Here is a 26,944-nt window from a genome sequence, read left to right as displayed (position 1 = left end):
GTTACCCCATCACCGACTACGCGTGCGAACGCGTGGGTCGGCCTTCAGGCGCGCACAGGGAGGAAGGAAGAAGAGGAAAAAGGAGAGAGAGAGGGAGGGGGAGAGAGAGAGAGAGAGAGAGAGAGAGAGAGAGAGAGAGAGAGAGAGAGAGAGGGGGAGAGAGAGAGAGAGAGAGAGAGAGAGAGAGAGAGAGAGAGGACAGACTGTCTCAAACGCCGAGGCGGAGACCAGAGAAGGCAAGGAGAAGAAGGCAATGAGAAGGCAAGGAGAAGAAGGCAATGAGAAGGCAAGGAGAAGAAGGCAATGAGAAGGCAAGGAGAAGAAGGCAATGAGAAGGCAAGGAGAAGAAGGCAATGAGAAGGCAAGGAGAAGAAGGCAATGAGAAGGCAAGGAGATTTTGCAAGGGAAAGAGTAAGGAAGACAGTGAGGTGGAGAAGAGCAAAGAAAGGAACCAACCAAAGGTAGGAAGAAACGAGAAGTGAAAAAGCAAAATGACCGCAAATAGAGGTCGTGGAACCGCCCGTCTCCGGACGCAGGCGCCAACTACCCCCGTGAGGGGGAGGGACTCTTTTAGTCGCCTCTTACGACAGGCAGGAATACCGCGGGCCTATTCTAATCCCCGGACCCGCAGGGGGGAACGAGGATAATGGAATGTAGTCGAATTAAGTCGGGTGATGCTGAGGGAATTAGATTAGGAAATGAGACACTTAAAGTAGTAAAGGAGTTTTACTATTTGGGGAGCAAAATAACTCATGATGGTCGGAGTAGAGACGATATAAAATGTTGACTGGCAATGGCAAGGAAAGGAAAGGAAAGTGTTTCTGAAGAGAAATTTGTTAACATCGAGTATAGATTTAAGTGTCAGGAAGTCCATTCTGCAAGTATTTGTATGGAGTGTAGCCACGTAAGGACGTGAAACGTGGACGTGGACGTGGAACGTGGACGATAAATAGTTTGGACGAGAAGGCAATAGAAGCTTTCGAAATGTGGTGCTACAGAAGAATGTTGAAGATTAGATGGGTAGATCACGTAACTAATGAAGAGGTATTGAATAGAATTGGGGAGGAGTTTGTGGCATAACTTGACTAGAAGAAGGGATCTGTTGGTAGGACACGTTCTGAGGCATCAAGGGATCACCAACTTAGTATTGCACGGCAGCGTGGAGGGTAAAAAATAGTAGAGGGAGACTACGAGATGAACACACTAAACAGATTCAGAAGGCTCTAGGCTGCAGTAGGTCCTGGGAGATGAAGCTTGCACGGGATAGGGTAGCATGGAGAGCTGCATCAAACCAGTCTCTGGACTGAAGACCACAGCAGCAGCAACAGCATGGCTACTTTAAGGATATCATATATTTCCTCATTACGAGATTTCTGTGAAGTTCAAACTAGAGAAGAGTGTGGCCGAGCAAGCAGCGTGGCAGCTCACCCCGAAGGCGGAGTAGCGTTTGGTGCGGCGCTGGCCCTCCTTGTTGAGGAAGACCTCGGACTTGGGCCGCGGCGGCTTCTTGGGTCGCAGGATGACTCTCGCCTCCTCGCGGATGTCCTCGTCCAGCAGCTTGGAGTCGCTCGACACGGACAGCTGCCGCGTCACTCGGTCGCGGTCGCCCAGGCCATCCCAGTCTGCAAAACAACAACGCCGCCATTACGGCTCCGCACACACTGCGAGGTCAGAGCTCAAAAAATTACAACGGGCAGCGCGCAGAGTAAACTGCCAGGGGGACCATCAAACCTGTCACTCAGTTTGATGAGTCTTTGGTATTATGTAGATGGTTCTGTCCCGACTACCTGACTAAGTGGCTTTTCGTGCGACGGCACCTGGTTTCAGAAAAGTTTATACGTACCCCCTACATGTGTAACGTTAATCACGATTCAACTGAGGAAGTGCAGCGCAGCACTTAGGGTTCACGGCTGTCAAGCAGGCGATACGGCTTCAAATCCTGCCCTGTGTACATTTTTTTTCATTGTCATAGCACGGTATATTAAACAGAATGACACGCAAAATTATTAAAAATATTCATTTTTGTCACAGTAATTTCATTAATAAATGGTCATTACAGCACACTTTCTTCAAATTTGTATTCCGTTGGTAGCGCATAGCTAAAATCGAAATACGTGGACAACATTCGCTTCCCGAGTTTCCTGGGCGTGATCTCACGTCTTTATGTCCCCTCTCCGTCACAGGCCGGTACGGAGAATTGCCAGGTCCCGTAAACCGCCAGCTGGCATTTATCGCCAGCGTCAGGTGTTCCCAAACGCATCGTCAGAACAGTGTCAGTGGAAAGAATACAGCGAAATGGAATAAGCAGGCGTTACAAGGACAGCCCGAAGAAGATCCACCTGAAGTAGGTGAATGTGATGAAAAATCTAAGGGCGAATTCACTAACTCCAACAGATACATTTAAAGATTGCTTCAGGATTTGAATGACTATACTGTTTAATGATAATCTGTACGATGAATTGAAAAATACAATTACTTCGACTGTTCAGCAGAATTTAAACCTATACCGCCAGCGTGGTAGTCACGTACCTTAACTGCAGCGCAACAATGGCTTGGTAGATACATATTTAACGTTACAGGTACAGCAGATTCGGATAAACCTTCAACATCGATACTGTCGGAAAGAAACGTCGCATGGAAAGCCGCCAGCCAAGTACCCACGACATGTCCCTCTACAACATACCCACAGTTCACTTGAATCCGTGACTAACAAGTCTAGTTGTCTCCCTGTAAGCCCAATTCCTTCACGGTTTTCCTCTAGCCTCGACTCAATCCAATGGCATCATAGCTGATTTCGATTTAATAGAAAGTCGTAAGCGGTTATGATATCAATTCTGACCCACACTTTGAGAAAAAATAGAATTTTCTTTACTAGACGTCAAATGTGTTTCCCTTAGGCTGTGAGACTAATGTAAACTTAGTGTCTGTCATAGCTTCATGAACGTTAGGCTTAAGCCGTCTTCACATGCGATGTAAAATTTTATATGGACGCGGAAGCTGTACGAGTTTTGTGACCTCAGTTCGTATTTTACATTGAGGAAGCATTGCTACGTGTGAAACACGAGATAAGTTCTGCTAATTTTGGCAATGTGCAACTGAAAGTTTAACCAATAAAAGGCAAGAATGCTCTACGGCACAATCAGAACCTGGTAGGCGCAACATCGGATATCAATGTTTAAGTTGAAACCCATATCTGATTGGTTTTAAAAGCAACAGCACATTGATGATCTCCCGAAAATGCGTTGTTATTGGTATGATTTGTTGTAATAACATCACTGGAAAAATCGTTGTTGTTGTTGTTGTGGTCTTCAGTCCTGAGACTGGTTTGATGCAGCTCTCCATGCTACTCTATCCTGTGCAAGCTTTTTCATCTCCCAGTACCTACTGCAACCTACATCCTTCTGAATCTGCTTAGTGTATTCATCTCTTGGTCTCCCTCTACGATTTTTACCCTCCACGCTGCCCTCCAATACTAAATTGGTGATCCCTTGATGCCTCAGAACATGTCCTACCAACCGATCCCTTCTTCTGATCAAGTTGTGCCACAAACTTCTCTTCTCCCCAATCCTATTCAATACTTCCTCATTAGTTATGTGATCTACCCATCTAATCTTCAGCATTCTTCTGTAGCACCACATTTCAAAAGCTTCTATTCTCTTCTTGTCCAAACTATTTATCGTCCATGTTTCACTTCCATACATGGCTACACTCCATACAAATACTTTCAGAAATAACTTCCTGACACTTAAATCAATACTGGATGTTAACAAATTTCTCTTCTTCAGAAATGCTTTCCTTGCCATTGCCAGCCTACATTTTATATCCTCTCTACTTCGACCATCATCAGTTATTTTGCTCCCCAAATAGCAAAACTCCTTTACTACTTTAAGTGCCTCATTTCCTAATCTAATTCCCTCAGCATCACCCGACTTAATTAGACTACATTCCATTATCCTTGTTTTGCTTTTGTTGATGTTCATCTTATATCCTCCTTTCAAGACACTGTCCATTCCATTCAACTGCTCTTCCAAGTCCTTTGCTGTCTCTGACAGAATTACAATGTCATCGGCGAACCTCAAAGTTTTTATTTCTTCTCCATGAATTTTAATACCTACTCCGAATTTTTCTTTTGTTTCCTTTACTGCTTGCTCAATATACAGATTGAACAACATCGGGGAGAGGCTACAACCCTGTCTTACTCCCTTCCCAACCACTGCTTCCCTTTCATGTCCCTCGACTCTTATAACTGCCATCTGGTTTCTGTACAAATTGTAAATAGCCTTTCGCTCCCTGTATTTTACCCCTGCCACCTTTAGAATTTGAAAGAGAGTACTCCAGTCAACATTGTCAAAAGCTTTCTCTAAGTCTACAAATGCTAGAAACGTAGGTTTGCCTTTCCTTAATCTTTCTTCTAAGATAAGTCGTAAGGTCAGTATTGCCTCACGTGTTCCAGTGTTTCTACGGAATCCAAACTGATCTTCCCCGAGGTTGGCTTCTACTAGTTTTTCCATTCGTCTGTAAAGAATTCGTGTTAGTATTTTGCAGCTGTGACTTATTAAGCTGATAGTTCGGTAATTTTCACATCTGTCAACACCTGCTTTCTTTGGGATTGGAATTATTATAATCTTCTTGAAGTCTGAGGGTATTTCGCCTGTTTCATACATCTTGCTCACCAGATGGTAGAGTTTTGTCAGGACTGGCTCTCCCACGGCCGTCAGTAGTTCCAATGGAATATTGTCTACTCCGGGGGCCTTGTTTCGACTCAGGTCTTTCAGTGCTCTGTCAAACTCTTCACGCAGTATCATATCTCCCATTTCATCTTCATCTACATCCTCTTCCATTTCCATAATATTGTCCTCAAGTACATCGCCCTTGTATAGACCCTCTATATACTCCTTCCACCTTTCTGCTTTCCCTTCTTTGCTTAGAACTGGGTTTCCATCTGAGCTCTTGATATTCATACAAGTCGTTCTCTTATCTCCAAAGGTCTCTTTAATTTTCCTGTAGGCGGTATCTATCTTACCCCTAGTGAGATAGGCCTCTACATCCTTACATTTGTCCTCTAGCCATCCCTGCTTAGCCATTTTGCACTTCCTGTCGATCTCATTTTTGAGACGTTTGTATTCCTTTCTGCCTGTTTCACTTACTGCATTTTTATATTTTCTCCTTTCATCAATTAAATTCAATATTTCTTCTGTTACCCAAGGATTTCTACTAGCCCTCGTCTTTTTACCTACTTGATCCTCTGCTGCCTTCACTACTTCATCCCTCAAAGCTACCCATTCTTCTTCTACTGTATTTATTTCCCCCATTCCTGTCATTTGCGCCCTTATGCTCTCCCTGAATCTCTGTACAACCTCTGGTTCTTTTAGTTTATCCAGGTCCCATCTCCTTAAATTCCCACCTTTTTGCAGTTTCTCCAGTTTTAATCTACAGGTCATCACCAATAGATTGTGGTCAGAGTCCACATCTGCCCCTGGAAAAAATCGTATTAGTGATTAAAGAATTTAAGTTTTTATTATTTTCGTATTATAACTTGCGTGTTAGAAAAGTATGCCTCTTCAAGGCAAAGGCACAGTGAAAAGTCATCATTTGTTCTTAGTAAGGCTTGCTATAAAAAGTTTATACCATACCGGATATTAAAAGCCTTCAGGAGATCGTAAGGTGAAAGAAATGGTTGTACGTTACCCATGTTCAGCATAGTGTAGTGGTTAGAGGTGCGGAGTTAACAAGTAATGGGTATCTTTCCACGTCCTACAACATCCGAAATCTTTTTTGTTCACCTTCGCGGTTCCTTAAAGGTTCTGGTACTTTCTTATTAAATTAGTGGAAATATATTTTGTAATACTGTATGTAAAATAAACTTTTTAAAATATAGTTGCAAGAGTGCGAATAAATGACTAACTCGTTCCACATCAATTCGATAAAAGAATCATTCAAATGATTCATGGAACATGTAAGTAACTAACAACTACCTATCTAGCTAAACTAATGTAAGAAATTACACACACACACACACACACACACACACACACACACACACACACAAAAGAGAGAGAGATAGAGAGAGAGAGAGAGAGAAACGCGTTGGCGTACGTTGTCACCGCACCATACGCCAACGACTGGGCACAGATTCCAAACTTTTCTCAGCGTCAGAAGAAGACAGGATGCGTAATGTGCTGGCGTAACCACAAGCGCCGGAACGAAGAAGAAGAACGCAGAACCAGAGAAGGCGGTGAGGAAACGTCAGCTGGCTGAAGTAAAGCTGCGATGACGGGGCGTGAGTCGTGCTTGGGTAGCTCAGTTTGTAGAGCACTTGCCCGCGAAAGGCAAAGGTCCCGAGTTCGAGTCTCGGTCCGGCACACAGTTTTAATCTGCCAGGAAGTTTCATATCAGCGCACACTCCGCTGCAGAGTGAAAATCTCATTCAAGAATATAACTGTTTGTATGTCGCCCATCGTTTGCGACTATTCCTTGTAAATCTCCAAGCAAAGTATTGTTAATCTACTTTATAGAAATAAAACTACTAATGTGATTTGCTTGAATTATTGTATAGAATTCCGAGAACGCAGCATCCCTTAGCCACCCTGTAAGAGACGAGTGAGCAAGACCCAACATGTAAGACATTTTTAACATAATCAGGGAGCTGCAGATCGATATTGTACTGGACCGGAACTCGAATGCGGAACCTCGCTTTTCTCGGTGATGCTCACGCCGGCTTAGCTACCCACAGACGCGAATCACACCTGTCTCCTCTTATACCAGTACCTCTTATCTATTTTATGATCTCTAAAGGTCTCTATACCTCGATGGAATTGCACTCCTGGAAGAAACAGCTTCGTAACGATCTAGGGTTGTTTCCAAAATGGTTATTTCACACTGCAGAATGAAAGTCATTCTGGACGGTTTCTTCTTTAACTGCTTATTTCTTTCGAAATTTTATTTAAGTCTTCATCCAAGTTTAAAGTAATTACCTATACCACGAAATATAGCCCCAAATAGAAGACAATTTTAAAGGATAATGCCACCTGATTAGAATAATGATAGGGCGAGCAAGGTTAAGCAAAAAGCGCAAAAATTAGGGGAGGGGGGGGGGGGCGGCGGGGGATTGATTTAGTTCTAACACATTTCTGAACACTGAATAGGTATGGTAGACGCTGAGCTCCTACTTTCACTACCTGAAAGCGTAGCGAATAACACCGAAACTGATGCTGTTAATTTCGAAAACGTGCCCTAATATCCATCGCCCATTAGTGCTTAACAACCTGCAAATCTCTGCTGTTTGACCAGTATTAGGAAGTGCAAGTAGTTCGCCTCTCCCGCTGAAGGTAACAGAAATGGCTCTGAGCACTATGGGACTTAACATCTATGGTCATCAGTCCCCTAGAACTTAGAACTACTTAAACCTAACTAACCTAAGCACATCACACAACACCCAGCCATCACGAGGCAGAGAAAATCCCTGACCCCGTTGGGAATCGAACCCGGGAACCCGGGCGTGGGAAGCGAGAACGCTACCGCACGACCACGAGATGCGGGCAAGGTAACAGAGAAACTGCATCAGTGTCAAAATTTCCCTTACAGTCTGGAAAGCACTTGCAGAAGAGAAGTTCAAAGAGAACACGCTAGTGAAATGTGTCCCTTACATACTAGGTTCTGTGATTATGTGAGCTGGTTTCAGGTGATTCAGGGAAAATGGCGACGCAAATAAACGGATGTGTGTATGCTGACTGTACTGACAGTCTGTAAACTGCGTAAGGAATCAAATACACGATTAAGCCCTGGCGGCTGTGCTCAAACGCTGACGCAAACATTTTAGATGGATTCTGTATAGTATTTATAAACACTTTAACAAAATCGACGGGAATAAACGTTACGTAATTTGACAAACTGCGTGCAACTCACCTGAAACTTAGGATGCCTGTCACTGGAATATATTTCGGATCACACGGGCTATAGGAGTGCTAAAGGAGCTTTTACACCTGTGCGACTTACGCGTAGCCGCCGTGCGACAATGGCTAGCCCCACACGCAAGAAGAAGCAGAAGTGTAGGTTGCATGCCTCTTACTCAACATGTGCGTGTGAATGATTCCATTCACACCTGTGTCCATACTGGGCGCCTCTTCCGTGTGGGGCAAGGTGGAGCCGCACGGCGACTAGCCGCGAAGCGCACCACAAGTCCCAACAAAGCCCTGTATTTGCCACCCCAAGCTACCAGATATAAAGCAGCGCCAACCATTTTATCAAAACCCGATAATCCTGTAAAGTTCATTTAAAACGGAACTAAATGCAATGTGAGTGGCAATATGCGTCTCCCCATATTTCATACACGTGTAGTGCTAAAAGGCTTCCGTCTTGTGCACTAGGCAAAGGTCTAAAAAAAACTGCCTGGTATGGCGGGCGTCCTGTGACGGCAACGAGCGTTAAGTCAGCACGCCTGCACCAGTCAAGAAGCAAGCTGCGGGCCGGAACTAACTGCAGTACCGCCTAGCATTCGTATTGGCTGACTTTGGTTCGAATACCTTAGCGTCTTAGAAGGGATCACTGCATTCTCGCATTAGCAAAAATGCATTGCTCCCACGTTTCTTAGTGGGGACGTTGATCGACGGCCTGACCTAGTAAGTTGCGAACACAATGCGTATTGCTTTATCAGGAAGAATACAAAGGCACTCATTAATTATGTGGCCATCTTTCATCTTGTTCTTCCTCATTTGGACGGGGCCGTGAAGCTGGGCGAGCCCTTTAATTTCATTCCTGAAGAATAGGCTTTAACAGCACCTCGATATCGTAGAAGACAATATTTACTTACTTTGTTATAAACTGATAATCGGCGGTTTCAGACAACAATCAGTTAACGATAGTAAAACATTTTAAAACTACGACTAATCGATTTTTAGCAAACATTATGATGGTAAATATTACTCTCTTTGCTGTTAATCATATTTTAACATTTGGTTCACTTTATTCTTAGTCTCACACGTTGCATGAAAAGCTTCCTTACTGGTCGTGTCTGCCGAGGTGCAAGACATGGCGCTACTCGCCCCAAGACTTGCCGACGTCACAGACAGTTCTTACAATGAAGTCATGTCAGCATGCCGATGCACCACTGCTAAGAACATCGATGCACTAAACAGTTCTACGTACGGGGGAGTTAGTGCACGCCGCAGATCAACCACACCACACGCTCGAAACCAGAATTTCAAGACGCAACATATTCGTAGAGGAGCACCACTGGGACCTCTGGCTGAACGAATTATGGCCTTTGAGTCGACTCGCGGAAAATTGCATCCGTAGAGGGAGCGGCTAGTCGCCTTGAAATATTGGCTCCTGAGTTATGGCCGCAAGGAAAGGCGGGCGCAGTGGGATCGCGAGCTTTTTAATCGCTGCTCACGACGGGCAGGTGAACTGAAAAAACGAGCTGTCCGATTACACCCTCAAGGTGGTCCCAGGAAGCAACGTGTTGGCTTCAGCTATGCCGAGAAAGTGCTGCAAAATTTATGGCGCTATCGAGTTATGTGCAAGGTGGCTGCCCAGTGAATGTGGATGCAAGAAAGAAAATATAAATCGTGGTCCGTGTGCCGCGCTGCCATGATATATTTATGTAACACTCTACATGAACTATGCTAGTATAAATACCACAATCGCTCGTGTAGCACTCAGCTGTACTGTCCCGTTCTCTCTTACGTCATTTACTCATTTTATTAGAGGAAGAACTCCAAAATGACATATGTAGGCCGACAGTGTCAAAATGAGGAAGTTTTAAGCAAGGACATGATCACGCCTGTGTGCACGTTTCTGTTCTTCGAGAGGTTGCAACTAACGAACCATCCGTCGAGGAACAATGCTAATACTGTTCTTTCGGATCCATTCCATTTCCTTTGTACCTAGTTACTTTCCCTATTAACGCATAAGATATAGATCCTCAAAATCATGTTTCGATCGGGGTCCTCAGTAAAAAGTATTTTCATACAGTACTTACCGGCCAGGTGAAAAGCGTCGAGTATAACATTTCTGTAACATCACTCGTACCATAACGATATGAAGTCAACCCTGAGAGTACAATGGCAGTCTGCGCAGAAGCGCGTGGATATTTGGCGAATGAGAATGCGTACGAAACGGAGTGTAATATTGGCTGCAGAACTTAATTTACACACCGCTATGTGGAGACATTTGGATGCACGGCTAATTTTCTCTCTCTCTCTCTCTCTCTCTCTCTCTCTCTCTCTCTCTCTCTCTCATCTTCAAAAAACTGTAGCGTGCCCTCCAATAGGGAGTTCAAATTCTTCCTCACACATTGGTTCATCGTGAGGTTCTGATTACTTCTAAGAGTTGTTATAGTCTTTAGTACGGCGTGACTGTCTTCTTCCATCCTATTTTTTTTTCACTGAACTCTAAACAGTTGCCCCGTCTTTGAAAATTTTCGATTTCGTAGTTTCATTGTTAGACTCTGTTCGTAATATTCATAGAGTTGTAAGTGAGGTATGTGTAAACGAATTAGTTATTAAGGGTTTCCATTTGTTCCGTGCAATGTGACGGGCCAAGCTTCACCAAGGTGTCAGATACCGTTCGCGACAATGTCTATTACGTAAAATTTTAAGAGGAAATTCAAAATATAGCGCGGTTTTCAATTAAATGCAGTATATTTGTAATGTCATCCATTTTAAGGACGTGTGTAGCGATTGCTAAGGTAATCGTTGTAAATATTTTAACAAACAACTAGCAACATTATCGACTGCAGCACATTTCGGAAGACAAGCCCCATCTGTCAGACCCGTAAATGCGTTTACGAAGTACTGGTGCACGAAGAGGCAGCTGTTATGACCGGTGTTTACCGCCTTACGGCAGCAACACTTTGGAGGATGTGCGGTAACACTGATAAGTGGAGCAGAGAATCCAGTGTTGTCATTTTTAAAGAGGAGGACTTCATGCCCGAATAATTTAATTTCTTTTCGTATATTGATCTTGAGTGGTTTTGAAGAGTATTTTATGTAGGATTAACTTAGACAACCAGATGATAGGAGCTTCACTCCCGGAACGCGTTGCTGTAGGTTATCTTCCTAATATTTGTGGTTGTTGGGTCAAATATTTATAACGAATAAATGCATTCGACCTCTGCCATTATGCATGATCGAGAAACTTTTCGGTACTGATGTCGAGAGGCCCCTAGTTACGTCCTGCGAGAGCAATTGCCGCAACTGTTACAGTAATGTAAGTTGAAAGCAGATAGTTACTGCTCTTGAAAAATGGTTCAAATGGCTCTGAGCGCTATGGGACTTAACTTCTGAGGTCATCAGTCCCCTAGAACTGGAACTACTTAAACCTAACTAACCTAAGGACATCACACACATCCATGCCCGAGGCAGGATTCGAACTTGCGACCGTAGCGGTCGCGCGGTTCCAGACTGAAGCGCCTAGAACCGCTCGGCCACCCCGGCCGGCTCGCTCTTGAAACTGTGTTACATGTTAATTACGGCTGTACCCTCGCTGTATGGGCTCTTGATGCTAAGCTTCCTTGTGCAACAGTGCAAATACGAGGTTCATTTTGAAACTAACGCCTATCTCATTTATTTTCAAGGAAATTACAATAGAAAGCACAAAAACAATTAATAGAGTAAAATTTCAGCTGCATACCATCATTTCTCTACATAGTCACCATTATTCATTATGCACTTTTTCCGAAGATGAACAAGACCCTACTTTCCGTGTTTGTAAAAATGTCAAATAGCGGAGCTATCGACTGTCTTACGGCTTTGACGACATAATCTGAGTCTCGAACATGTTGGCCAGGTGGTCCATCTTTCATAAGCTCTGAAGGTACTAAACCAGGACAATAAGACGTATGTGGTAGGGCAGTCCAAACAATTTTGGCAATGCGTTCATGGACACACAATTTATGAGGATGGATGTCATTTTGTCGCAAACAGAATATTGTCTTCTCTGACCTGACAGTTGCTGTAGGGCTCCAAGACATGCGTAAGAACCACATCATACCTTTCGCAGAAGACTAAGCACACCATTTGGCTGTCTCTTGTCTCTTCAGCCAGGCATGGACCAGCAAGTCCCGAAAAATTTCCATTCGATGATATTTTTGGTCTTGTGTAAGCATCTGCGGAAAACATCTCTCAGAATTTATGATAACCATAATTTCGTAGCATTTTGTCTATGGCATTACAAGCAACATTCAGCTGTGCATACAATTTTTTGGCCGTGATCTTCCGATCATCATGGATAAGTTGATCATAACGCTGTTATGATGGCTGGCAGCAGTACCCATCGCCTCATACTCCTCACGTCTGCTGTATCGTCAGCAGACAATTTTAGCAAGAGTCAATAGCTTTCAAGTGAAAAATTCAGTGACATGCCCGCATCTCGTGGTCGTGCGGTAGCGTTCTCGCTTCCCACGTCCGGGTTCCCGGGTTCGATTCCCGGCGGGGTCAGGGATTTTCTCTGCCTCGTGATGGCTGGGTGTTGTGTGATGTCCTTAGGTCAGTTAGGTTTAAGTAGTTCTAAGTTCTAGGGGACTGATGACCATAGATGTTAAGTCCCATAGTGCTCAGAGCTATTTAGCCAATTCAGTGACATTCCCCGTTTTATACTGATCTATACGAGATGCCATTTAGGAACGCTCCACCACTGCTTTTATTTGCCGTAGGAAAACGAAACAGGACGTTAACCGTTCTCCGAAATTCCTTTGCCGAGGAAGACGAAATATAAGGGGCGTGCAAAAAGAAACGAGCCGGAGGCATAATTACAGAAACCAGTACCTCTATGTTGGATGTATTGACCCCGGCTGTTGAGACACTTGTTCCACAGTGACACAAGGCGGTGAATGGCTGTCCCATAAAATTCACCAGTTCCGCACGTACAGCTGGACGAGGTCTTCCGAGGTGAATCGTTTACCCCTCAGAGCCTTTTTAAGGAGACCAAAAATGGCGTAATCGCAGGTAGAGAGGTCCAGACTGTATGGAAGAAGATCGAGAACCTCCCATTTGAATTTCCGCAGGAGTGCCGCGATTGTATTGCCCGTATGAAGCTTTGCATTGTCGTGGAGCAGAATGACCCCATGTGTGAGATTGCTCGGTCGTTTTGATTTGATCGCTTGACGAAGGGTGGTCAAGGTTTGCGAGTAACGCTGGGCATTCACTGTTGTCCTGTACTGCAGGAAGTGAATCAGAAGGGGGCCATCTTGGTCAAAGAAGAACGTCAGCATAACCTTTCCGATTCACCTCGGACGAGGTTGTCAAGCCATACGTGCTGAACTGTTTCACGTCGCAGCCCCGGGAATTTTATGAGACAACCATTCACCGCCTTGTGTCACAGTGGGACAAGTGTCTCAACGGCCAGGCTCAATACTTCCAACATACAGGTACTGGTTTCTGTAATTATGCCTCCGGCTCGTTTCTTTTTGAACGTCCGTTATAAATGTTACAGAACTGAATTTAGAATAACTGTCAACATTATTAATTTAGAAGTAGATATACTTGGCATAGTGAAGCAGCTTAAATCACTTAATAAGGGCACTCCCCCGGTCGAGATTGTATCGCATGTAGGTGCCTTTCAGAGTTTGCTGATACAATCTCGCTAGTCGAAAGATCCGTACCTAAGGACTGGAAAGCTGCACAGGTCACACCAGTACCCAAGAAAGGAGAGTAATGCGCTGAATTACTGACCCACATCACTAACGTCAATTTGCAGTACGGTTCCGGAACATATAGTGCGTTTGAACATTATGAATTACCTCGAAAAAAGCGAATTATTCACAAATAGCCAACACGGATTCAGAAAATATTGTTCTTATTAAATACAACTATCTCTTTATTTTCACTAAGTGATGAGTGCTATCGACAGGGGCTGTCAAACTGATTCCATATTTTCAGATTTCCAGAAGGCTTTTGACTCAGTCCCCCACAAGCAAGTACTATCAAACTGTATGCATGCGTCTAGTACGACAGACGTGATGTATGACGTTTTCCAAGGAAGTGTTGTCGGCCTTCTGCTATTCCTGATCTATTTGAACGATTTAGGAGACAATTAACAACCCTATTATATTGTTTGCAGATGACGCTGTCATTGACTGTCTCGTAAAGTTATTAGAAGATCAAAACTAATTAAGAATGATATAGACAAGGTATCTGTACGGTGCCAAAAGTGGTAATTGACTTTAAATAATGGAAAGCATGAAGTCATCTACATGAGTACTGAAACAGCAAAGACCACTTAGATAACGCCGTGGGGAAAGCGAACCGAAGACTGCGTTTTCTTGGTGAAACGCTTGGAAGACGCAACACGTCTACTAAAAAACGCAACACGTCTACTAAAGAGACTGCCTATAATACGCCTATCCATCATTAACATCATCTGGAGTACTGCTGCACGGTGTACGATACGTATCAGATCGGATTGACGGTGGACATCGAGAAAGTTGCAGCGCTTATTAAAGGACATTGTGAAAGAAATCCAATAGAAATCTGCCAAACACCACTTACAAATTAAATATCCCACTTACTGACCGTGGCATGTTACGACTACGACGTATCGAACGTTGAGACGAGTAGTAGCGGCTGACGGTAAGTAGCGCTGTCAGTAACTCACATGGTACCGTGATAATGACAGTGACGTTCATAAGGAATTTCTTTCAGAGTGCACGCCTGTGAGCCTTATAAGACGCATCTGGTGAAGACGCGGCTGCGAGCTGCTGAACGGTAGCAGCCGCGCTCAGGTCCAGAGGAAAGAGAAAACCCACACAGGCACAGCAGAAGAGAGGACAGGAGATCCCGGCGGAGTGGCAAGTTTCAATAACGGCGGGCTGCGGGAGACTTAACAAAACGGCGCCACGCACACCTGCTCCTGGTCCTCGTTCTCTCCAGCTACACCTGCAATACCGATGGCAAACACGCCTCAGTCCGCGATTACACAGCCACTAGGCGGCTTTGCAGGCTAAAATCGAGGCTCGGCTCAGAAAGCCGAACGCGGAAAAATATTTGCCACATTTTTCGCTGCAGCACCCTACCGACAACGTTCCCCACTCTGCGGGGAGCATATCGACAAACCGACAAACAGTTATCTTTACTTCTCTCTCTCTCTCTCTCTCTCTCTCTCTCTCTCTCTCTCTCTCTCTCTCTCTCTCTCTCCATTGAGTACCAAAGGATCTTTCAAAAGTGTCGTCAAAAGACATAGAAAAACACCTTTTTGAATGTAGATCTGGGTGGTGCTAAATGCTTAATCAGCACGACTGTATTTATCCACAGAGCAATTCACTCAACATTCATTGTTTACACAGTGCATATGGAGTACGTGAAAAGATTACATTTCAAGCGATTCCGAGGTTCCAGGTATCGACCCATGCTGAAACACTCATAAGTACGCGGTATAGCCTCCCCTGGCAGCAATGCAGCTGCTAACTCTGCCATCCAGTCGATTGTATAGATGGCGATGCGATATACCACGCCTGCTCGACACGTTCACGTCGTTCTATAAGAGTTGCCCATCACATCCCACGTTCTCGATTGGAAGACAAGGCTGGACATGGTGCTGGCCAGGGATGTCGCTGCATATCTTGCAGAGCACGTAGAGTTTAATGGACAGTGTGCAGGCGATCATTATCCTGTTGGAACAACACATCACCTTCCAGTTGTAAGAACTGCAAAAGAACTGGTCTAACACTATTCTGCACGCACCGCACGCTGGTTAGCGTCCACTTGAGAAATACTACAGCTGAACCGGAGTTGTAGCTTATCACACACCAGACCGTAAGGTCACGGGTGGGGCCAATGCGTGTGACGAATGCACTCTACAAGACAGCTGTCACCAGCTCGAAGTCAAACGCGCACATGACTATCACTTGCGTGGCAGAATCTTTCATTGCTCAAGACCACTGCATATTACTCCATGTCCCAAGTAGTACTCTGATCGCACCAGTCGAACCATACATGTCGATGTTGTGGCCTAAGTGTAAGATGGACAAAAGTTGTGCGTGCCCGAAGACCCATTGCTAATAACCTTTTCGTGTTGACATGTCTGGGCTCACAAGCCCTCTTTCTGCTTTGTGGTAACTATACGATCTGCAACTGATGCCCTTACAGTACGTCCTTAGGACGGTCCCAGAGGGAGTCTGTGCTACGTGAAAGTCCAGAAACTCGTATACGGGTGTGAGAATGTTCACGTGACCACTGATTCCAGCAGCGTTGCACAACTGACGCAGTACGTCCAACTAATGAGGCAGTTCTCCAAAAGGACCATCCCGCCACTTGGAAGGCCACAATTTCACCCCTTTAAAACTCGCTCGGTTAGCTGTACGACGCCCAAGTGCACCTCCTTGGCATGGTTGCCTGCTTGCTTCACACGTTTGGAACACGATGCGCCTTCTGGTTGTGAGCATTCCCTATTAAAGGGTAGACACAGATGACGCACTGATAGCTATGCCACTACGCTTTCTGTTGGCGAACGACGGTGAAAGCATTATCAGCACATCTACAATCCCCAGGAGGCATATGTCATCATCGAACCAATATCGACGTTGCCTACCCAGGTGTACTAATTTTTTTCTGGCAGTATTTAAGATTTGCAGTGATCACTTGCTTTCTCCCGTTTAACTTGTCACGAGATACACTACATAGTTATTTCCTATACGAGGTAAAAAATCAATCGGAAACTGTTTTTACGAAATACGAGCTTGATCTGAAGGTGCGTGGTTTGCTCCTTACTCCTAGAGGTTGGTGGAATTTTCGATAGGATCTGTGTGACATTCCGTTTAGTAGCTCGTTGTATGCAGTTACCTGAACAAGGTTGTGTGCGTGAATTCTAGGAAATCCCAATACTGGATAGAGGCAAGTTTACGTAAAATAGGGTCTGACGCTACCGTAACTAAAGTCATTCAGTACTCACATACGTCGATAGTGATTTCTCCTCCATATGAAACTTCCTGGCAGATTAAAACTGTGTGCCGGACCGAGACTCGAACTCGGGACCTTTGCCCTACCAACTGAGCTACCCAAGCACGACTCACGCCCCGTCCTCACAGCTTTACTTCTGCCAGTACCTCGCCTCATACCTTCCAAACTTTACAGAAGCTCTCCGGCCCGCGAAAGGCAAAGCTCCCGAGTTCGAGTCTCGGTCCGGCACACAGTTTTAATCTTCCAGGAACTTTCATATCAGCGCACACTCCGCTGCGGAGTGGAAATATGATTCTGGATTTCTCCTCCAGTTTACACTGTAAAGAAATGGACTGTCGAATATAAACGATGCCGTTAAAGAGTCCAAGATGATTCACATGAAAGGCATACGGAAATGCAAGCACACCAGAACTCTCCGAAAAAGCATACTATCTGACTTCGCGATATCGGCATGCGAAAGTACCTGAATGGCTAAAATTTGTGGATTTCCGAAGAGCCTGTCTGCTACACTGCATGATTAATACCACAGAGAAAGCTTCGTGCAAGATTGGTGGCGCACGTGCTCACGGCAGACAGTAAACGAATTCGTACAGTTCTAGAACAGTGTTTGGCGCATTTTCGAAGAAAAAAACCAAGTTATTTTATAAGTTAGTATCCGATAACAGATAAAACATGACTCCATCAGGACGCACGAAATTCAAAACAACCTAAATAGTGGACAGAAGTCGAAGACCTTACCAGCGGAAAGACTCGTGGCGTAGATGTTTTGTGATGCGAAAGGAATTCAGTTGTTTGACTATCTTCAAGAACGTAAAAACAGCTGACTATTACCACACTAACTTACAGATCAAAATGCAGAAACTTTAGCGGAGATACTTGGTTAAAATATAAGAACCTTTTCCTCACTACCATACGCCTTCCAACCAAAGTGTCTTGGTAATGGGGAAATTGAGGTATATGCGCTATCCAGCGTTGGAACACCCGCCCTATTTCCCAGACTTTGCTCCCTGAAACTGCCATTACTTTCCAAAACTCAGTTTCCTTGCAGCTTAACGTTTTTCATAAAAAAAATCCAGCTGTAGATGTGTATTTTGCAGCCGCTGCAGGACAACAGTTAAGAGGCTGACACTGGAACAATGCTAGATGAGGTATTAATATCAAAGGTAATTATGTTGAAAAATAAAAGTTTTTCAGATCACACTCGTATAATGTATGCGAACGCATTTCAAACAGAAAACATGTCAAAACAGAGTGAAACAAACAGAACATGGGATTGATTAAATTAATCTGAGACCTTCGCAGCTACTTCTTGGCGTATTGATTCCAGGCTTTGTTTAAGGTTCTTCAGCTGACGACTGGAGCCATCAGAGGGACTAGGAAGAGGGGTGCATCGTTCACATCACAATAAAGCAATACAGGAGGGTTTTATCAGAATAGTACTGGATAAAGCCAGGCAGTCATCGAAGCATAATTTACTGTCCTAAGGGGAGCGTAAGTAAATTTGAGAGTAACACAGAAAATATACCTGTTGTAAAGCGTCACTCAGCTTCTGAGTAGAATATGCCAGCCAACAATTTTTCAACAGCCCGCACCGGAGCTGTGCGCAGTACCTTCGCAAGCTGTTAACACGACAAATCATCATCGGCTTAAATATCCAAGAGAGGAAAGAATCTATTCCGGCTAATTGTGCCTCGTTGCAACAGCCTTAAAAAGAAGTTAATGAGGAAAAATCAACAGGAGATGCACGCACTGATTCGAAAGTGGCATTCGACCTTAGTTTGGCTGGAATGTTTTACCAACACTTAAAGCCATTTTAACTCTGTAAAAATTACATGCACTTTCAAGGATGCCAAGCGTGACATCAAATGGACTGCAGTTTCAAATTATGCTCCTCTTAACCGACTGTGTGAAATTGCTGAAGTCCGAGGAATGCACGTATGTACAACCACAAAAGGATGTCCAGTAAAGCATTGGAATACTCTAACAAATCTTCAGTTTCATGACTCATTTCCGAAAAGATTAAACTGGAAAATGTCCTGACTTACTGTAACACTGCTCGTTCATAGCGTCAACGTTTTCTGCAGTCAAACTTAAGCTTAGTGCAGGCTTCTATATTCATGAGACAGCTACTAAACCGCTAACTTGTAAGTGAAACGTAGCGTCATTAATACATACGACGCAGTCTTGTATTTTTACATTCTTAACACCGAAATTTATAGCCAGTAAATAATTAGTTCTGGTGGTATTCATAACAGCAGATATGAAGGAGTTATTTGTTGATATTTTACGTCTGTACAGGTTTTCGTTCAGTTGCCCGTGGCACTTTGAACTATCAGCACTAATAGCTTACAGACTTCAGCTGTCTAATAAAAATTTCATTTGACAATCCTCAAATTTTGCTGCGTTAAACTTCAATAGCTTCATTTGCAGTTACATTTTTATGTCTTACCAGCCTTACTTGAAAAACAAATTCATTATGTCTTACAGATCGCAGTTCTGTTGTGCAACATAATGGGGTTTAACTGGAATAAAGGCAAATCGTTTCCTGGGTCAAGCTGTATTCTGATGCAACCATATCGCATTCCGTTGAATGCCTGTATCAGTTGTATTTGTTCGCGTAATCACGGAAAATGTTACTAGTGATTTTCTGAAGATTAACGTTTTAACTACAGCATAACAAGACAGTTCATTTCGTACATCCATCTTTTAGTGGATAACAGCTGTTGATTTGTGTGTACTATTGTCGCTACACAAACAGTTATTTTTGTATTTCATATGTCCGTTATTTCTAATGTACTCCAAAACAACGTTGTGTCGTTTGATCATTGAAGACTTCATCTCGCCAAACTTCTCGGCGTTTGCTCAAGAGATGGATAGAAGTTGGTTTACGACTCAATCATATCGAAAAGTGGTCTGAGGGAAGTAATCAAAAATTTTATACCGTGTAAGAAAAATTTGAGATTTTGTCGTCAGTAGTCACAACACAAATGCTTGCTCACACGCAGATACTCCATGAAGTTTGAAGTCGATCCCGTATGTCACAACACAAGTGCTTGCTCACACGCAGATACTCCATGACGTTTGAAGTCGATCCCGTATGAGTTCTAGAGGATCCTTAAAAAATATAGGCTACAAACTATGCACATGTTATGCGGTACGCATAATGGACAATGTATATTATGTTTTGATTAGGGACAGACATGGGCATATAAAAACTCTCTCTTTCCGCTACACTGAACCTGATACGTACTCGATAATAGAACTTTGTGCCGTGAAACCGTTATAGGCAAAAATGAGACGAAGCAAGCAATTTACAAAAATACTTTCCATCATACAGACAAGTTTATATAACTGCCAACTGACAACTGTATCAACATGGTAAAGAAAAAAAAAGAAAAAAGATGAATTACTCACGCCAGAGAGAAGATTATTAATTATCTGTACTACTCGTGCGCTTGTACTTGAGCTAAGAGCGAATCACGAAAGAAACGTATGTGCAATGTGAAAAACACAACAGAATTTGATTGATTTGATTGTTTGGGGGAAGAGACCAAACAGCGAGGTCAGCGGTCTCATCGGATTAGGGAAGGACGGTGAAGGAAGTCGGCCGTGCCCTTTCAAAGGAACCAACCTTTGCATCTGCCTGGAGCGATTTAGGGAAATCACGGAAAACCTAAATCAGGATGGCCGGACGCGGGATTGAACCGTCGTCCTCCCGAATGCGAGTCCAGTGTGCTAACAGAATTAGCAAGTCATGTATCTAAGTAGACAATGCACATTTGTCGTTAGTCTTAGGCATCGAATTGCTAGCGTTAGGTAACTGTTCCCAGTTTGGTTGAACTCTGTCACATACTTTTATGTTTCTAATTTCAAACTGGGAGTTTTACGATTTGCGCTTGTCTTCAGCTCACCAGTATAACACTGGCTGAGAACGTATAACATGTTACTGTTATGTGTTTATATCCCGTTCCTACTGTTACTACTGTGGCCTATGTTCGTGTTTCTAATACATGAAACAAAATTTAGTAGACGTGTCGTGTCAACTCATTTTTGAAAAAGTTCCACTCATCGATTCACCAAACGCTTCAACTCCATTATGAATTTATCATCAGCATTTCCGTAATTGCACTGAACAACACTGACAAGTATTTGTAAATATAATTTAATTTGAGGTAAATGTACGAAAGTTAATATGTCTATTCTAGAAGGAAAATACATCTCATGTAACGGACAGAAACCTGTTATTTGACACTGTCAAATCAGAAGATATGCGAGCTATTGTTTTAAAATACGTGGATAAAAAATCTTACGTCGAGATCGCTAGAACACCTTTGATAACTAGTTTCAGCTCATTGACGAGCCATCTTCAGATCATTAATTTTTATTATTTGATACCGTGTACACCAATCACCAGGCATTACACATCGTCAATCTATTCAGATGAATCGCTCTTATCGTAATGTGCAAAACTAATTAGGTCGCCATGGTTAAGTACAGTCTATCAGTAGCAGAGTGTGTCGCACAGCCTACAAACGGGCCTCCTTTTTCTCCCAAAACAAGAATCGTTTCTTCTGGGAACATCTGGTTAGGGTTACCAAAGAAACCACGAATCTGGATGGCCGGAGTCCAGAGACATGACTGCTGCGCCACTATGTTCTGCACAAGGAGTAGCGGCTGAAGAATGCTCGTCGCAACTATGAAACTTGAGACTGAGTTGTTGATATTCGGCTATGAGCTGCAGGTACACTTAGTTCTAGAGCTGTCAAGTCACTCGGCTGGGTATCAAGAAAAATTATGAGTTTAACTGACATTGTTCCCATACAGCCTGCGAATGTTACATTCTACTGTGACTAAGTTAATTAACAGATCTGGAGTTGAGAGCTAACTTGTTGTAAGCGGAAATAATTAACTTTTTGCATTAAACATCTGAAGCGCTAACTTGTAAGCCTAATTTTTGCGTCTAGTAAATAAAATTTCTTGCAGTGTAAAGCGTGTTCAGTGATTTAATTCTATTTTGGGGCGTGTAATCTATTTTTAAGCGTGGTAAGTGAGATGTTGCTGTAGAATAGCCAAAGACTGAGTGTTATATCTAGCCTGTGGGTTAGAATCACTTGGGGGACTGCAGTGGGGAAATGAATGGGGTGCTAAACGAGGCCCTTCCATGGAACTGTAGGCTCTGCAAAACAGATAAGAGAATCGCTGAACAGGAAGCAAAGATTTCTGCCCTTCCGGCTGAATTAAAAACGCGAAGTCTGAAATAGGCAGGTTGAAGTGGGAAACAAACGGTGGGAAGTGGGAAACAAACGGTGGGAACTGGGTAAAGGTGGGGGAAACGGGAACAGCTCCTCAGCTTCATCTACATTTGAGCTTACAGTATCGAATAAATATCCGGAAGTAGGAGGGGTGAGCCTCGTCCAGCTGTAGGTCATATTAGAGTGCACCAGACTTTTAGCGAAGGAACTAAGTTAAAGTCGATACCAAAAGAATAGGTAGCGGCAATAGGAGGGGGTGTGGGTCAGATGGTACATGGAGAATTAAGAAGAGGGTACCAGGTCGCTAGTATTGCGAATCTTTAGCCACGTGACAACATAGGGGAGTTTTGTGGAGGTTGTAATGCCTGGGTTAACACTACCGTGTGCCGTGTTAGCACTGACCTAAGCAGGCTACTGTTCACAAAAACGAACTCACAGTGCAGTGCCTGTTTCTACTATAGGGGGATGGAGGTATACTAGATATGATAAATGACAGAGGGACTTACAGTATGGATACTCCTCAGTGGAAATCAGAATAATTATTGACTCCTCGACAAATATTCGTAAGAATAGTTTACAAGAGACGACGTGGAATGAAGTTTATAATGAATCAATTGCTAACAAAGTTTAATCAATTCCTTTTTTGGATTATGATTTTAGGGCGCAAAACAGCTACGGTCTCAAGCGCCCACTCTGTGGCTTAGTGAAGGGTAAAAACAGGAATTTAATCAGCAACAATGGGAGCGAAACTCAAGGAGGCGGCAAACTAAAAACGGAAGGAAATCTTAGAAAAGTGTTATTGAAGGGGGTTGTTTTCTCCGAAGAGAGCTTCAAGTGATCGACATCATCTCACTAACACTTATAAACTCAAGGACAGGATCGGCTGAGCGCGCTTCATCTGCTAACAGGGAAAATTTATTCCATGATAAACCAATATCTGAAAATAGCTTTCTGCATAAGCTGATCAGAATAGCCATTAAACAGCCATGTAAATAAACCATGGACCTTTAGAGGGATTAAACAATCTTCTAACCTTGTGAAACGGAATTAATTGTTAGCAAGAACAAGTAGAGATCCTGCAGTAGTTGCACACTAGAAAGACTGCTGAAAAATACTAATAAATCAACATCCAATAAACATGCACCAAATGCCAGGAATCGGTGATTCGGACCACTAACTTAAGGCTGTATGGAATGTAGTGAAACTAGAGACAGTGCAACAAGCCGCAGACCAAGATAGCAGCACTAAGGAACTGAACTGAATGGCACGGCTATAAATGAATCGTCACAGGTAGCAAATATATTTAATAAAATCACTTCTTAGTGTAGAAAGTATAGGAACGAACAGTTCAAGAGAAAAATGACGGTAGTATGTCGAAAAAGCAACTCTCGTAAAATTCAATCATATGAATTTATCATGAATTTAAGAAAATTACACATCCTCAAAAATAAAAGCCCATCTGATTTTGATGACGTTTCAAATACATTACTAAACATTTGTTCAATACTGGTCTTATACGAAATATTTAAGGCATCACTAACTCAAAGAATTTTTCCAAAGCCTTTAGATACATCATTGTTAAATCCCTCTTCAAGAAAGGTAATAAGAGAAATGTCAGTAACTACCTACCTGTTTCACTGCTGACATTTTCCAAAATATTTGGTGTGGTGATGTATTCTAGAATAGTATCTCACCATAGGAACAAAAAATATCCTCGGCAAATCATCGTTTGGGTTTCAGAAGAAATACTCTACTCAGAATGCCACTTACATGCTCACTCACCAGATTCTACAAGCGCCAGTTGGTATTTTCTGCGACCTATCTGTTGACCGGGGACATTATTTTGACTGGGGAGAAATCGTGTATGATGGGGTTCCCCAAGACTCAGTCATATGTAAATGGTATTCCGTCTAATATACACCACGCAGAATTACTTCTTCTTGCAGATGACTAGTATTATAATCAATCCAAGCTTGCATACAGAAACAGAAGAAATGGTAAACAATGTTCTTAAAAATATCATTGACTTTATTCTGCGAATGGTCTCACTGTCAATTTCAAAAAGATAGCTTTCAGTTCTGCACATTTATTTGAACCCACAATAAATTAATTCAAATCAAACAAAATTATACAAACTTCAAAATTATTGTGTCAATACTGATAAGAATTTAAACTGGAGAAGCACATTTTGGAACCCCGAAAACAACTTTTTTCAGGCACATCTGAACTTAGAATCATCGCAAATTTTAGAGAGAGACAAATAAGTAAGTTAACATATTTTGCACATTTTTATTCAATGTTACGCACATTTCTGGGGTAACTCATCTCTAAGAAAGAAAGTTTTCATTGCTCAAAAACGCGCTGTAAGCATAATGTGTGGTGCTCAACTACGATGATCTTGCAGGCATCCGTTTCAGGAGTTGTGCATTCCGACTACTGCTTGAAAGTACATTTATTCCCCCATGAATTTTGTTGTAAATAATCTACTGCAGTTCAGAATGAACAATGATGAACATAAATACCAGAAGGAAAACTGACGTTCATTATTGCACATGAAGGTGTCTTTCGCACAAAAAGGGGTGTATAATGATGCAACTAGAATTTTTGTTGACTTACCCAATGCTATAAAATGTCTGACAGACAGCAAAGTAAAATTTAAAAGCAAACTGAAAAAGTTCCTCGCAGACGACTCCTATTCTGTAGAACAATTTCTGTTATGGATAAAATGTGGTGGCTATGAATTACTAACTCGCATCTGCATTTTAAAAAGAAAGGAAAAAGAATCATATAAATGTGCTTAATGTAGCTATATTTACGAGTTAATTTGCGATGTGAATGTAAAATGACTCTTTGCCCATCGTTAGGTTACATCGTGCAAAATGATCTATGGAACATGAAAGTAACTGCCTACAAAAGAAATTAAGTGCTGTACGTACAATTATAAACCAGTCACAACGAGACCATTAAACCAATAATGCACTATGAGACATACGCTATCCTCAATAGGGATACTTGACGTATACAAAGGGAGGCACAAAGTCACATGTTCGACTCACGGGACAGCTACACGGAAACGATGAAAAACCTAACTGGCAGACTCTTTAATATACACATCTATTATTCCGCGAAAGCCCACTTATAGTGTTTCGAGATCTAACGTTAAGCGAAGAATCTTGAGTGTGTCTCCGATAAGAACCGCAAAGACAAGATTAATTGCAGGTGCAGAAAGGCGTTTAACGTCATTCTTCTCGCGATCCTAACGCGACTGTAACAGGAAGAAACCCTAATATGATGTACCATGTTAAGCATTCTGTTTCACAGAGCGGTGGTTTGTGAAGTATGTAAGTCAGCAAGATCTGCTTCCTTGATATCAAATTTCTTACGCTACTTTAGGCATCTGGGACAGTCAATTGCAGAGTAAGTCCATTAACCAAGCACCTGTCAAATCAGTGTTCACTTGTATATTCTTCGCAAATGGCATCTAACACTAATTAACATAAAATGTCCAAGTCAAACGATGATGTGCGGTTTGTGGGATACTTAACTGCGCGCGGTCATCAGCGCCCGCACAAAGTCACAATTTTTACACAGTCCAATCTAGCCAATGTCACAAATGATGGTGATGAAATGATGACAACACAAACACCTAGAAAAAAATCACCAACCCGGCCGGCAATCGAACCCGGGACCTCGTGATCCAGAGGCAGCAGCGCTAGCCACTACACCAAGAGCTGCGGACTCCAAATCACATGTTCTGCGATCGCAGTTGCAACTTCCGCCGTATTCGGTAGCACGCGTTATACAATCCGGGGGCCATTACGATCGAGCACACGTCGTTGACTCGCTGTGTATTCGGCGTGTAAAATGGTCAGACTCTTCCGGACTATTGTCTTACTGACCAGTTCACACACCAGATTCAGTATGCACGAAGGTGCTTTGGTCGACACATTCCTTCTGCTCAAGTGAAACGGACTTACGTTAGCAGCAAGCCGGTGGTGTTGGTCGAGGAGAGACAGACAGTACCTGATGACGAATCGTCCGTGGCTGGTGCGCAGCAGCACATGTTGCGTCTGTGGCAAGGCGGACTTTCCCCGCGTCGACCTTGTCCCCGGCACGCGAGTTCTGTTGATAAGCACGGACACGAGTGCCGCCGCATATACGCCAACGTACGGTGACTGACCACTGAGCGCGCAACGTGTATAACAACACTGGTCCTGACCGATACGACAGCAGCGAGACATCACTGGCCCAGGAAACGGTCAACAGGGTTTCGAGGCGACGATGCGGAGCGTACTGGAATGCAATCATAGTGGCACACGCGTCACAGTCTTATTTTCGGCCTGGAAGAAATTACACATATTCCTTTTACATAAGCTGAACGTACATTCTCGACTGAGTGAATGTATCTGTCGGTGAGAATGAGTAATCGAGCGGCAGTAATTTTCTTGTTTCCTACAATAGCCAAAGCGGGCACGCAAGACGCACGCTTTCATAGAGGTAACTGGACAACTGACGTGTTGCCACAGCCAAAAACAAAGAGTCAATGTGAAACTTCTAGTTACTTTAAGAGATACAGCAACTAGCCTAGCCACTTCTTACACAGCTTCATTTCCGCCAAGAAGCGTTTTTCGCTATGACAAATGTTTTTTTTTTTTTTTTCTTCAGCATTCAGTTTCCCTGTTCACAGACGTGTAGCTATTACGTTCCCGACCTGCATACTAACTTTTAACTAATAGTTAATTGCAAACATTTTTATTCTGTAACTTGTAGCTCCTTTCCTCGCTCTTGGTGCGCATGAAA

At 43.1% G+C, this 26,944-nt stretch overlaps 1 protein-coding gene across 2 annotated transcripts in view; it reads right to left on the bottom strand.

Annotated features, from left to right (window-relative positions):
• The window catches only part of LOC124788083 (cyclin-dependent kinase 14), a 709,064-nt gene that overhangs the window by 52,807 nt on the left and 629,313 nt on the right, over positions 1-26,944 (bottom strand). For both annotated transcript variants that reach the window (XM_047255181.1, XM_047255180.1), the window contains exon 4: positions 1,429-1,622. In XM_047255181.1, the coding sequence (XP_047111137.1) occupies positions 1,429-1,622 (194 nt within the window). The remainder of the gene's footprint in view (positions 1-1,428; positions 1,623-26,944) is intronic.

The sequence above is a fragment of the Schistocerca piceifrons genome, chromosome 3, assembly GCF_021461385.2.
Source record: "Schistocerca piceifrons isolate TAMUIC-IGC-003096 chromosome 3, iqSchPice1.1, whole genome shotgun sequence".
Lineage (NCBI taxonomy): Eukaryota > Metazoa > Arthropoda > Insecta > Orthoptera > Acrididae > Schistocerca > Schistocerca piceifrons.
The sequence above is the reverse complement of the archived record's forward strand: the minus strand, read 5'-3'. Positions and strand labels throughout refer to the sequence as shown.